This window comes from Engystomops pustulosus, chromosome 2 (genome assembly GCF_040894005.1).
Source record: "Engystomops pustulosus chromosome 2, aEngPut4.maternal, whole genome shotgun sequence".
Lineage (NCBI taxonomy): Eukaryota > Metazoa > Chordata > Amphibia > Anura > Leptodactylidae > Engystomops > Engystomops pustulosus.
This window is the reverse complement of record NC_092412.1, coordinates 229,419,564-229,434,633: the sequence shown is the minus strand read 5'-3', so window position 1 is coordinate 229,434,633 and position 15,070 is coordinate 229,419,564. Positions and strand designations below refer to the sequence as shown.

At 43.6% G+C, this 15,070-nt stretch overlaps 1 protein-coding gene across 2 annotated transcripts; it reads left to right on the top strand.

Annotated features, from left to right (window-relative positions):
• The first annotated feature begins 1,477 nt into the window (after positions 1-1,477).
• Positions 1,478-4,189, top strand: LOC140116755 (uncharacterized). Of its 2 annotated transcripts, none has more exons than XM_072133188.1 (4): positions 1,478-1,516; positions 2,760-2,806; positions 2,891-2,939; positions 3,047-4,189. In XM_072133188.1, exons 1-4 carry the CDS (start codon positions 1,507-1,509, stop codon positions 3,595-3,597), a joined length of 657 nt encoding a protein of 218 aa, XP_071989289.1. In that variant the 5' UTR covers positions 1,478-1,506; the 3' UTR covers positions 3,598-4,189. The 2 variants fall into 2 exon arrangements, with proteins under 2 accessions (XP_071989289.1, XP_071989290.1); XM_072133189.1 differs by lacking the exon at positions 1,478-1,516 and adding an exon at positions 2,246-2,417.
• The last annotated feature ends 10,881 nt before the right edge of the window (positions 4,190-15,070 follow it).

Sequence of the window (15,070 nt, the reverse complement as noted above, 5' to 3'; positions counted from 1 at the left end):
CCCTGGGATCACATTGTCCCTAACACAGTAATAGGGATTATAGTAGTTTATATGTTTCCCATAGAAGTGCAACATCCCCCACCGGGGCCTAGCCTTTTCTTGGGGTCTGGACGCAGCCAAGGCCTAGAATACTGGAGTGGCTGGTGATTGCGGCCTAGGGCACGATGTGGTCACGGTGCTTGGTATGGGGACCGGAGGGCTGTCCTACAGCCTGGCAGGTCTCCAGATGATGGTGTGTGCAAGAAATAAGGAGGCTGGTTCTCCCTAGGGAAACCCCTGAGTGTCTGTAAGATAAGTCCCTGGGTAATGGATGGGAAGCCCGTGGTGGTAGACAGACGTATCCAGGGATCAAGCGGAGACAACATTGTGCAAATTAATTCACAGTTCTTTATTGAACAGGTAGCAGGCAACGGGCCTAAGCGGTCAAAAGCAAATTCTAGTACTGGAGTGGTCGTGAAGAGTGGTCCTCAGGAGTAGTGCACCAGCCTGGTAGTAGAAGCATGCTGGGATAGTTAAGGTGGAACTCTAACCCAGAGCTGCAGCTTCCACAGTTTGGACAGAGTCTCCTGACTCTGGTCCTGGGATTGGATTCTGTGTCAGTACTGAAGGTGTACTGACACTGTCTCTCTTTTCAATCAGTCCATGTGCTGAGAGACCTCGTGGTAATAAAGAAGACCAGGCTCCTGAGAAGGAGCATGAGGTCCAAGAGGCCTGTGTTCCCCCTGCACAGAGGTTTTATCCTCCCGGTCAGGTGGTAGCACCTCTCCAATCACACTCCAGTTACAATACAGATAACTCATTGGTTAAGATCTTACACCCATTTAACTATTGTCTACAGCTACAGCTGCAGATTACCTGATATCTCCCTGCATTACCCCTTGGGTTAGTTGCGCAGGCTCACGAGATGGATCCTGACAGGTAGAGGGCCCTATTTTAGTTGTGTTGCAGAAGCAAGGACAAAAGTGCAATATCTGCAGGAAATGTATAATTTATAAAAGAAAAAAAAATTAATTTGGTTGTTGCAGATCTTTGGAGCCTGGTCATTAAGGGGTTAAATTCAATGTAACACATGTCTCTGCTCAGCAGCCAATAGGATCGCTGTGTTTTGATTTGAAACAGAACCAACAGTCATTGCTGCTCAGCAGCCAATAGGATCGATGGGTTTTGATTTAAAACAGAACCAATAGTCATTGCTGGTCAGCAGCCAATAGGATCGCTGTGTTTAGGTTTGAAACAGAACCAACGGTCATTGCGGGTCAGCAGCCAATAGGATCGCTGTGTTTTGGTTTGAAACAGAACCAATAGTCGTTGCTAGTCAGCAGCCAATAGGATCGCTGTGTTTTGGTTTGAAACAGAACCAATAGTCATTGCTGGTCAGCAGCCAATAGGATCTCTGTGTTTTTATTTGAACCAATAGTCATTGCTGGTCAGCAGCCAATAGGACCGCTGTGTTTTGATTTGAAACAGAACCAACAGAACCAACTGTCATTGCTGGTCAGTCAGAAGATGGACGCCGGTGAGATAACACCCCCCCCCCCCACCCTTCCCCATCACACATACCTGCACCTCATTAATCCCATCTCCCAGGATGATTTATTACATTAATAGGAACCTGCTGGTGATTTACCCCTACATTACATGGACTCATAAATGATTCATTTTCCCCAAAAGGGCTCCACTAGGGGGAGGTAGATGTACTCCCAGCCCATTAATATGAGCTGTGTGTATACATGTGGTCATAGCGAGAGCCCCCTAGGGGCTGATACTGACATTGTAGGGGAGGCTCTGCGGCCAGTATTGGTTACAGGCTGCTGACTGTATATATATGTGGGGGGAGGGGGTGGGAAGACGTTAATAGGATCTGATAATGGCGGCTCTTTTGAGATATTTATAACAAATGGTCATTGAGTTATAACCACTGCCTACAGTTACAGTTGTAACATGTTATTGTGTACTTAATGAATGTGTTTTTCTTTCTTCCTGTAAATGGTTTATATGTGAATTTAATAAACAGTATAGTTTTATATTTTGTAATAAATGTGATATCCAAAATGAGGTCTTATTTATATCAACTGTTAAAATGGCTTTGCTGCCCCCAGCAACCAATCACTGCTCAGCTTTCATGTTTCTAAAGCAGCTTTGAAAATGGAAGATGAGCTCTGATTGGTTTTTAATCGTCTTCATTGAGTTAAATGATAATTCTTTCTGTCACTAATAAGGGCAGCATGCATTATATTGTGGACTTCAGTAAAACTATATTTGTAGTCCCCAGCAACCTATCACTGCTCAGCTTTCATTTCTCCAAAGCACTTTAGATAATGAAAGCTGAGCACTGATTGGTTGCTATGGTAAACAAGGCCAGTTTTATTGATAACAAGCAGTTTTTTTTCCTGATACATAGCTCCAAATCTTCTGCAGTTAGTTTAATGATGTTTCCCTTTGCCACCACTAGGGGGTATTTGCTAAATATTGTTTCTCATTGATCAAAACCATATCCCAGTAAAACTGTGATACACTGCTCAATCAGTGCTCAGCTTTCATTTCTCCAAAGTAGTTTAGAAAATAAAAGCTGAGCTCTGATTGGTTGCTATGGGAACCAATGATAGTTCTACTTTATTGACACACAAACCCAAACAGTTTGGACATGGGACTAATACAACATTTTGCATTATGCTCCAGTGCGCCCCCTAGTGGTGGCCTGGTCTGACATCTGGATATATATTCACTTATCAGCGACTAAGTCTCTTTCTGGGTTTCAGCTTTTGCAATGGATTCCGAAGTTTCCCGCTTCTACAGGAGAGCACAGGTTGGTGACTTCATTGTCATATTGTCATATGGTCTATTCCTGATGAGAGATAAGTGGACACTTACTGGTTTCTATTCTCTTAAGGAAATTTACCGCAGCCAGGATTGCCTGTTTGGACCTGGAGTTTTGTCAGGTAAGTTTTCCCTGTCAACTAAATGTACACTAAATCAGCACAGAAATGTCTTTATAATGTCCATAATCCACTAATGACTAATTTTATCTTCTATTTTCATTTTTCAGCAAATCCCAGCACCCAGGAGGAGAGAAACCTTCAGCTGCTCATCTATGCCGCCAGATTCCTCCCATCACCTCTCTACAATATGGATCGCCTCATGCCCACCAACCGGGAGGCGCAGAAGAAATATCTGCCATTTCCATTGGATGATGAAGAACCTGCCCCGGTTATGCTGAACCAGCCGCGCCATGAGGAGAAGGTGGAGATACAAGATGTGGAGACGACCTCCGTGGATGAGATGGTGCAGGAAGATGAGAAGAAAGACAAGAAGTCTACTGAGAAGTCAGAGGAAGAGCAGAGGAGCTCACAAGAGGACACTCAGAACACTCATGAGGAGACTGAGAAGACCAAGGAAGAGACTGTATTGAAGATACAGAAGACAAAGAGGATAAAGAAGAGGAAGAAGAAGACAATTGTGAAGTCTTCAGCCAGAAGTCGTCAGGTGCACCAGACTTCCATCCTCCACTACATCGGCATCAGCCTCAGGATGAAGAAGAACATCCTCTGGACCCTCCTCCTCCGAACGACGTGTGAACCCTGTCCTACTGGATGGTAAGAGCACCACACAAACACATAGAAACACATAGAACAAAACACATACAAATAATATTATTTAGGATAATAGCAACACATAGATTAATACTTATAGCAACTAGCACACACTAAATAGGAATCAGCAGCTTTGATCCAGGGTCTCAGGACCGATCGCCTTTTCCCGGGGTCAAGAAGGAATTTTTTCCCCTGTGACACGAATTGGCTGAATGTGTCCAGGGGTTTTTTCACCTTCTTCTGGATCAATAGCTTTAGGGATAGGGATCTAGATTAAACTTAGAGTAAAATTGTATTAAAATATTTGTAATAATATAGTAATTACTTTATACATATAATAAATTAGTCATAATACTAAAGATAGGGTTAACCATAGTTCTAAAAGGTTAGTATTTCTACACACACTTAGAAAATCAAATAAAAAAATTATAAAAAACATTTGTAGGCACTAATAAGCAGCTTTGATCCAGGGTCTTAGGACCGATCGCCTTTTCCCGGGGTCAGGAAGGAATTTTTCCCCTGTGACACGAATTGGCTGAATGTGTCCAGGGGTTTTTTCACCTTCTTTTGGATCAACAGCTTTAGGGATAGGGAACTAGATTAAATTAATAATGAAATTACATTAGACAAATTATTATTCATAGTAAGAATAAAATAGTAGTATCAGAAATAATATTACAATAATATATTACTAACAATTCAATAAAATTAGTTTTACTGCCTGGTTATCAATGTTATGATGATCCTTCTTTTGGATCTATCTTCAGGGATAGAGAATTAGTTTAATCTTATAGTAAAATTACATTACAAATATGATATTATTATAATAATAGAATTCTAAATAGACACGCATAATAAATTATTAATAATATTTAGGACGGGCATATAAAAAAATGTAATAATATAAAAATATAACACTTAGCAGGAATTAGCAGCTTTGATCCAGGGTCTTAGGACCGATCGCCTTTTCCCGGGGTCAGGAAGGAATTTTTCCCCTGTGACACGAATTGGCTGAATGTGTCCAGGGTTTTTTTCGCCTTCTTCTGGATCAACAGCTTTAGGGATAGGGAACTAGATTAAATTAATAACTAAATCATATTAGAAAAATAATTAGTAATGGTAAAACTAAAATAGTATCAGAAATTGCGGTTAAAAATAATATTAGAATAATATATTACTAAAAATTCAGTAAAATTAGTATTTGTGCCGGGTATCAATGTTATAATAATCCTTCTTTAGGATCTATTTTTAGGAATAGGGAACTAGTTTAAATTTATAGTAAAATTACATTATGAATATTAGTAATAATATAATTCTTAATAGATACTCATAACATATGTAGGATGGGCAAAAAAAATAATTCTGATAGGTAATAATATACAGTAATAATAGTGCAGTAGTACAATAAATAATCAAAAAAATTATTAAAATGTAATACATAGTCAACACTTAGAATAATTAGTATAATTATTTGAATAATTTGCATACACTAAATAGTAATAATCGGTGTGATCCAGGGTCTTAGGGCCGATCGCCTTTTACCGGGGTCAAGAAGGAATTTTTCCCCGAGGGGTTTTTGCCTTCTTCTGGATCAACATCCTTTAGGTTTAGGGAATTTTTTTTTATGGTTAAGTAATAAATGTTGAAAGAAATTCTTAACCATATTTAACCGTGTCGTGTCCTTTATTTCTCTTATTCTATTAGTGAAATGGTACAAAAACATAATATTGAGCAGTTTAGATAATGAGGGTGGAGAATACATCACACAGCTTATCACTTCTAAGAGAAGCATGGGGGTGCTCAGTGTGTGAGGAAGGGAACCTGGGGGTGCTGGCTGTGGGAAGAGGAGGGGGACACAAGGGTGCTGGGTGTGGGAAGAAGAGGGGGACACAAGGGTGCTGGCTGTGGGAAGAGGAAGGGGACACACGGGTGCTGGTTGTGGGAAGAGGAGGGGGACACAAGGGTGCTGGCTGTGGGAAGAGGAGGGGGACACAAAGGTGCTGGGTGTGGGAAGAAGAGGGGGACACAAGGGTGCTGGCTGTGGGAAGAGGAAGGGGACACACGGGTGCTGGTTGTGGGAAGAGGAGGGGGACACAAGGGTGCTGGCTGTGGGAAGAGGAGGGGGACACAAAGGTGCTGGGTGTGGGAAGAAGAGGGGGACACAAGGGTGCTGGCTATGGGAAGAGGAAGGGGACACACGGGTGCTGTTTGTGGGAAGAGGAGGGGGACACAAGGGTGCTGGTTGTGGGAAGAGGAGGGGGACACAAGGGTGCTGGGTGTGGGAAGAGGAAGAGGAAGGGGACACAAGGGTGCTGGTTGTGGGAATAGGAGGGGGACACAAGGGTGCTGGTTGTGGGAATAGGAGGGGGACACAAGGGTGCTGGTTGTGGGAAGAGGAGGGGGACACAAGGGTGCTAGCTGTGGGAAGAGGAGGGGGACACAAGGTTGTAGGAGAAAGTGGACACGAGGGTCATGGCTGTGGGAGGTGGAGCGGTACACAAGGGTGCTGGCAGTGGTTGAATGAGGTGGATTCAAGGGTTCTGGCTGTGGGTGGAGGAGTAAGACACAAGGGTTCTGGCTGTGGGAGGAGGAGGACATAAGGGTTCTGGCTGTGGGTGGAGGAGTAAGACACAAGGGTTCTGGCTGTGGGAGCAGGAGGAGGACATAAGGGTTCTGGCTGTGGGAGGAGGTGTAAGACAGAAGGGTGATGACTGGAAGGGCCCTGCCAACAAAATAATAAGGAAATATTTTTCAATAAAAAAAGATGTTTGGGCACATTTACTAAAAAAAATTTGCAGTTTGCTTGTGTATTGTACAGGGGGCGGCAGATTCAGGATTTAATGAATATTGCGCCCCAGCACTGCTCTGAAAGAGTGCACCAATTTTTTTTGGGTGCACCTTTAACATGGGGCGTGCAACATAATTCTGTTGGACTTTGCATGTTTTATGTGGCGCACGGTCAGTGACAAAATTTGTGTCATGTGAAGAATAGTGCAGCCGTGACACATAAGTCGTGTGCAACATACTGTGTACTGTATGTGGTGCAGACACTTGTTAAATACCTGTGCAAGTAGTTTACACTAGAAAGAACGCACAAAGTCCGACAGAAAACAGGCGCAAGGGACTTAGTAAATATGCCCCAATAAATGGTGTTCGGCGCACCTAACATATTATATGGTGATATTATAGTGTATAATATATAATAATTGTGCGTACTATTGCTATAGTGGATTTTATACAGTTACTATCAGGGGCTAATGTGCAGTGGTGGTATGGTGGCATTATCTGTTACCCCATTGTGCATTGGGCATGAAATCCCAGTCTCCTCTCACTTTTCCTACTGGTAACCAAATTTACAGTGTAGGTTCCTACAATAGGCACTTTTAACTGGTTTGGTGCATTGAACACAAAATTAGGGGTGCACCAGCCATAAGGCGAGTTGAGCTTTTTGCCTCTGGTAGCACCATCTGTAGAAGATGGGTGCAGTCACCTGCTACACTTAAAAATAGTATTTCTTCACACCGGATATTGAGAGCTGTAAGACATTTCATGGAGAACCCAACTACTAAAAAACTGATAGATTTTACTGCAAGTGATGGAGTGGAGCTCCGTTCCATAGCTCACCTCAGGCAGTGAAGAATTTAGGCTCACTCCTGAGCACAACAGTTGAGGACAGCAAAGACTTTGCGATGCTTTTATTCACCTATACATAAGTCCTGTGTTTCTATAAAGTCCTTCATATTAAAGCTTTACATCATCCCATCAATTATGCTGTGAGATGTGTAACAGCAAGTGACCTGCACAGTGTGAAATGTGATATAGAGGACTCTAAATAGGAAACAATCTGGGGCGGTTCTGATTCTTATTTCCTAAATTCACCATCTGTGTAGTCAGATCTGTAAATAAGTTCTATGTCAGACCTCTCACGCTGCAGTCACATCTCTACCTCGTGTAATGAGATAAGTCTGATATTTGTATCCGTGCTCCTCAGTCCTATCATATGTTGCTGTAAAATATCATATCTGAAGTTTTCTTTTATGATTGTATTGGATGGAGATAACTTGAAGGAAACCATTGAGTATAAGTTATGTCCCTTATTGATCTTGAAGTTTTAACCCCTTCTGAACACAGCAAGTTGTCATCTGCATGTCACATGACATCAGCTGCACCTTTTTAACTTTTGTAAGGGAAAACAGTTTTTTTCTTTGATCTTAAAGGACATCTACCACCAGGATGAAGGATTGTAAACCAAGTACACTGATATACTGGTGTGTGCTCCCCTTCTGGCAGGATTCCATCTTCTTTAGCTTCTTATGCATTTGTTTTTACAAAAAAAGGCTTTTAAAATGATGCAAATGAGCATGAGGGGTTCCATAGATGTTAATGAAGCCTGGATCCCGTCAGGCTCCTTTGCATAATTTTTAAAGCCTTATTTTCTTAAAAACAAGGACATCGAAAGCTAAAAGAAGAGCAGATCCTGTCAGAGGTGGACACACCAATATTTCAGTGCGCGTGGTTTACAATCCTTCATCCTGATTTTTAGATGTCCTTTAAAACAGAAAAAGAATGACTTTAAGGCCCCACAAGCGACGTGCTCATGCGAGTCCAATGCAGTCCATCATCGCATTGGACTTGCACTAAACTCTGACACATATGGTGTTATTTATCATTGGTTTTCCTGGGATTTTCTATTGTAAAAAAGTCAGAAATAAGACGCATTGGGGCTTATTTACTAAGGGTCTGCGGATCGCACTTTCGTCAGATTTTCGACGAGGATTTTTGGGATTTGCTCCACTGTGACAGGTATTTAGCTGGGGATTGTGTCGCACACAAACAGATTGTGGTGCAATCGCGCCGGCTTTCATGAGACAGAAATTGGGGGGGGGCGGGCCGTCGGACAATCCGACTGTTTCGGACTGAGCGCGGGATTTAATATTCAAATTGTGTCGCATCCAATGCACTTACGTACACAGGTAAGAGGATGGTGAACGCCGGTGGACCTGATCGGGGAAGCGACAGATGCAGGAATTTGGGCGCACGATCTTTGTGAATCGCAGCACAGTGCATTGATGTCGGACAATGCACTTCAGGTGAACTCCGGCGGCCGGGTACGTGAATGTGCCCCATTGAGGGTTTTTGGGGCCTTTTCACAGTCTCACAGGACTCACATTTCCACCTCTTCATTAATCTGGAGTAAACATAGAACTACTGCTAGTACAACGCAGTGTAAAGCCAGATCATGACTTGAGACTTTCGCAAAAATGTCCCAAGGAGCCGCCTATTGATAAATAACTCCCACAGCTTTGCATAAACTTCTCTACACATATCACTCATTGAAGTCTGTGGCCCTCATTTATCAAAACCAGTGCAGTCTGTACTATGTGCAGTTTGCCTGTGTAGTGTGCAGGGGGTGCCAGATCCATTATTTTTTGGTGCTCTTTGTTCATGCTACAGAATTGTGGCGCACATCAGTAATAAACTTGGGGGCAAACTTAGACTAAGCAGTAACACGCCCCTTTAGGTGCACATTTTTTCTGTCTTGCCATGACACACAAGTGGTGCAGACACTATGTGGGCCTATGGATTCCTGAAAAAAATCTGACAGCACTAGGGTCATCCTAGTGAGGTGAGTTTTTCCTGTGGGAGTTTCCAGGAAGTAGCTGGAGGAGCAGAGATAATCTGACACAGTTGAAAGATGATTTGTGCTACATTGTTGCACTCGGACTGGACTCTGAGTGAACTATGAAACTGAATACACTCGGACCAAAATTTCATCAGACTCGCTCAATTTTCTCTGAGTAGTCGTGCAATTTTCTCAAAAGTTCGTGGACAAGAGGCCTTAGTCCTACTCATTAGTGGATCGGTGGGCGCCCGGGGCCTTTGTCTTCGAGGGCTCTATATGAAGATCCGTCATCAGTCTTAAATAAAACTAAAAATGTATCCTCACCTTCTGGCTTCTTCTTCCCAGCACTGCGGCTTTGTTTTCTCCTCTTCCGGTCAGGACACATAGACCATGACGCGGGCTGTCGCGGCCGTGTGACATCATGGTGTATGTGCTCAGGCCGAAAGATGAGAAGAGGAAGCCGCGGGGTCGGGAAAAAGAAGCCAAAAGGTGAGTATAGATTTTTTTATGTAAACAGGGGCATGTGGGCTGGTCATTTCCCTAAAGGCGGGCTCTACTGTGGACATTTCAGCAATGAGGTGCGGCTGCTGCTGGACATGTTATTAGAGTAGTGGCTGCATTTCCTACCCTAGGCTAATACTCCAGTCAATAACTTTTCCCAGTTTTTTTTTTTAAGGTAAAATTCGGAGCTTTGGCTTATACATGAGTATTTACAGCATGAGGGGGAGTTCAGCTGCAGAGCATAGAGGCCGGGTAGACAGAGGTAGCATCCACATCTCCTTCTCTGTCTGGGGGATCTGGTCTGGACAGTAGTCGGGGTGGAGGATTTCATGCAGTCAGGGAATGTGATCGGATTTCCTAAATAGATGGGTTATAAGAGCACGATTGTAGTTCTTATATGAACAGTATAATATTAAGGATATAGAGGATATAGAATAGCACTTCAGTCCTAACATCCGAGTACATGTTGGTTTGGATGCTGGGGGGAGGGGGGGGGGGACCTAGTCGTATAAACAGCCCGGGGCCCATTGGACCACAACTGGTCCTACTCTGGGACTTGATGAAGTGATTCTCTAAATTGTGATTTAATAGGAATTTGCATATCTTATAAACTTTCACAGAAATGTGGTCATACAAAGATATAAGAAATGAAGCTTGGCACACACAGGGGCAGGACAGGAGGTAAGTTACAGTCATCTACCATCAGGTATTATAATAATACAGCGCACTCACATTACCCAGCGCTGCACAGATATTCTGATGAAAGATGTCCTGTAATGGATGCAAATTTATAACGAGGCCCCTGTCTTCCACTATAGTTAAGAAACTTTGGAGCCCTCTGTTAGGAGCTGGTAGTCACGGCTACCCCTACCCCAGGGACATTAAATCCCTTAATGACTTGACCATTTTTCACTCCCAACCAGCTTGCGAGGGCTTGTTTTCTGCGTAACAAATTGTATTTCTCAGTGACATTTAATATTCCATGCCTGTTGTATTTCCAAATGCAATTAAGTTGTTGAAAAATCACAATACACCATTGTCTTGAGGGCTTTTTTTTTTTTTTACGCCTTTCACTGTGAGCAGCAAATGACGCGTCTCCTTTATTCTTTGGGTTGGTACAATCACGAGGATACCAAATTTATACAGGTTTAATTGTGTTTTAATACATTTAAAAATGTATTATACAATAATAGTTTGTTAAAAAAATAAACGTAAAACTAAATAATATACTAGTTTCACTCCTAGACATACCCTTAGAAGCCACTCCTCCTCTCTCTGTCAGCCCCCTTTCCTTACGGTCAGAGGAAAGGGGGCTAGTTTATCTACTGAAGGCGCCAGGCCCCTTCTTATCAGGGAAGGAAACAATTTCATGGTGTCATATCAATCTCAGGATATCAACTAGGACCTCAGTGTAGTATTCAGAATAAAAGGCTTTTAAAGGGGTTGATATTATGGGGCTTATTTGCTAAGGGTCCCACGGCCGCATTTACGGCGGGTTTTCCAGCGTTTTTGGGGATTGCGCTGCTGGGACAAAGATTTAGAAGGGGATTGTGTCGCAGGCGATCGGATTTTGGCGCATCGGCACCGTCTTCCATGCGACAGAAATCAGGGGGCCGTGGCGTCAGATTAACCCGACTGATCCGGACTGAGCGCGGGATTTAATGATTAAATTGTGTTGTAAGCCCAAACACTTACATGCTCCGGGAAGAAGATGGGGAACTCCGGCGGACCTGAGCGGGGAAGTGACACATGCAGGATGTCGGGTGCATGATGTAAGAGAATCACAGCACAGTGCATTCCCGTCGGACACTCCGGATCGGGGAACGCGCAGGACCGGGTAAGTAAATGTGCCCCTATTTGTTTAATGGAATAATTATATATAGATATGAGATGTATAAATATGAGATAGATAGATAGATAGGTAGATAGATATAGATACCTTATATACTCGAGTATAAACCTAGTTTTTCAGCACAAAATTTGTGCTAAAAAACCCTAACTCGGCTTATACTCGAGTCAACTAAAAAAATAAAGACAAAACTCACCTTTCTGACGTCACCCGTAGGTCCTCTTCTGTCTGAGACAGAAGAGGACCTATGGGGGACGTCGGAAAGATGAGTACAGTGTTATTTTTTTTCCTACTACAGGGGTTGGGCAGGTTCTATGCTACAGGGGCTGGCAGACTATATACTGGGAGGCTGTAACCAATGCATTTCCCACCCTCGGCTTATACTCGAGTCAATAGGTTTTCCCAGTTTTTTGTGTTGAAATTAGGGGTCTCGGCTTGTACTCGGGTCAGCTTATACTCGAGTATATACGGTATCTATCTGCTTGCTGTCATTCAACATGAAGATTCATTTTTTACTTCCCGTCAATAAAAACCACATAACGCAAGTAATAAATCATATAACCAGTATATACAAAAGTGGGATTTATTTCTCAAATTGTTGATACTGAGTGTAGCAAGAATCTGCTTTTACTGTACGTGTGGTGTATGAGTGTGACTTGTACGGTATATGACCTCTTACACCGGTTATTGTAAGTATCTGTGTCCATGATTACAATAGTTATTGACTGTATTATTGACTTTTGGGTCATTTAACTCAACCTACTTTTTACTAAGTACATAAACCTGTAGTATTAGCTCCTGCATGAAGAGGGTCAAAGAACGGAACGGCATAGTAGTGTTAATAGCTACGACCCACTCATAGAGTCATTAACCCAACATCTGCCCCACTGACAGAAATTCACAGTGATCAGTTGAAGATTGACCATTGATACGTAAGATATCCGTAGGGTAAATAATACAGTGTCACACACCTTTAGGAGTGTCCTCCGTTGTCTCCCTGGAAGCATCGCTCATGTGTGGAAGCAGCCGGAGCAACACGGGAAAGGGAGGATTTACCAAGGAGAAGCGTAACAACACCAGCAGCTTCAGATGGACCTTTACCCAGAACATCTTTATTACAAACAATCGTTTCTCTCTATTGTTACAAATGATATTTACCAGAAGACAACTATTTTGTAGAGACGCCATAAAAAGGTTTAATTTGTTTAGATGGGTTGTTGGCATTAAAGGGGTTGTCTGATTAAAGAGATATCGATGTGGGACCCTAAACCAATTCCAGGTTCTCATGGACCTTTAACCATTTAGTGCCCTGTGTGCAGGAGCAGCTATAAAGTTCTCCTGAGTTTGTCCCTAAAACACATACAGACCCCTCCCCCTTTGCATTATTCCCCCATATCTGCCCCCCACCAATGCATTTCTACATTAATATGAGGTTGTGTATAATGAGGTTCTGCAGCAGCTGACTTATGTAGCTAGGACCCAGGACACAATTGTGGCGCATGTTACTAATAAATGTGGCGCACGGCGCAAACAATTGTGGGGTCTCTGAGCTGTGTTTTATTATGTTCTGAAACAGCTTAAGTGGGAATAGGGAGGTTCTGCAGCAGCTGGCGCAAGTATTGGGAGGAGTCTACAGTGGCTGGCTCATGTATTGGGAGGTTTTTCAGTGGCTGGCAGGAGTATTGGGGGGTCTGCAGCGACTGGCTTGAGTATTGGGGGGTCTGCAGGGGCTGGCTCGTTTATTGGGGGGGTCTGCTGCGGCTGGGGAATGTATTGGGGGGATCTGCAGTGGTTGGCTCGTGTTTTGGGGGGGTCTGCTGTGGCTGGTGCATGTATTGGTGGGTTCTGCTGCGGCTGGCGCGTGTATTGGGGGGTCTGCTGCGGCTGGCGCATGTATTGGTGGGTTCTGCTGCGGCTGGCGCATGTATTGGTGGGTTCTGCAGCAGCTAGCGCGTGTATTGAGAGGTTCTGCAGCGATTTGCACATATATAGGGAGGTTCTGTAGTAGCTGGTACATGTATTGTGAGGTTCTGCAGTGGCTTGTGCGTGTTTTGGGAGGTTCTACAGCGGCTGATGTGAGTATTGGGGGGGTCTGCAGCAGCTGGCTCGTGTATTGGTGGGGTCTGCTGTGGCTGGCTTGTGTATTGGGGGTTCTGCATCAGCTGGTGTGTGTATTGTGGGGGTCTGCAGCAGTTGGTGTGTGTATTGGGAGGTTCTGCAGGGGTTGGCTCATGTATAGGGAGGTTCTGTAGTAGCTGGTGCATGTATTGCGAGGTTCTGCAGTGGCTTGTGTGTGCTTTGGAAGGTTATGCAGCCCCTGGCGCCAGTATTGGGGGAGTTCTGCTGCGGCTGGCTTGTGTATTGGTGGATTCTGCTGTGTCTGGTGCATGTATTAGGTCTGCAGCAGTTGGCGTGTGTATTGGGGGTGGTCTGCAGCGGTTGGTGCGTGTATTGGGGGGTTCTGCTGTGGCTGGCACATGTATTGAGGCGGGAGTCTGCTGCTCCTGTTCCTGCTTATCAGTGACTTTCGTTAATCGAAGCTAAAATTAATTGAAGTCCACAGATTTAACCCTTGCCCTGCTTTCTTGCAGCTAATGGCTCTTCAGACAAACAGTGTAAGGGTTAAACCTCCTGATTAGTCATTGATAGGGAGACATGGCCCATACACTGGTACTCAGTGTTGGCTTCTCACCAACATCAACGGTTTCCATTATGGAGAATAACAGAGACCGACAGTAAATAGAAGCCTCTCTAGATCTCTGATTGCTGTCATTCCCTAGGAAGCTTCATTGTTTACTCCCTGTGGATAAACACCAGTCCATTATCATGCCATGTCCCACAGGTGCACGGCTCATTATAACACACATCTCTAACTACTCTCTCTAATATAATGAGCTGTCCACCTGTAGGACATCACATGTCCATAGATATAACAAGTCATGCATCTGTGTGACATCACATAACCAGGGATCAAATGAGCCATGCACCTGTGTGACATCACATGACCAGGGATATAATGAGCCTTGCGTCTGTGTGTCATTCCATGACCAGGGATATAACGAGCTGTGCACCTGTGTGACATCACATGACCAGGGATATAACAAGCTGTGCACCTGTGTGACATCACATGACCAGGAATATAACAAGCCGGGCATCTGTGTGACATCACATGACCAGGGATATAACAAGCTGTGCACCTGTGTAACATCACATGACCAGAGATATAACCAGCCGTGCACCTGTGTGACATCACATGACCAGAGATATAACAAGCTGTGCACCTGTGTGACATCACATGAGCAGGGATTGTTTGTTATCCATAGGAAGTAAACAATAAAGCTTTCTATCTAATGACAGCAAGCAGAGATCTTGAAAACTTTAAATAATTGGTACAGAAATTATATTGAAAAATCGTATAACTTTTCTTTACACAGTATCAATTATTTGCTAAAAGTGGACAACTTTAATTTTTTTTCTTCTGCCAATCCAGCTCTTGCACTCCGTATC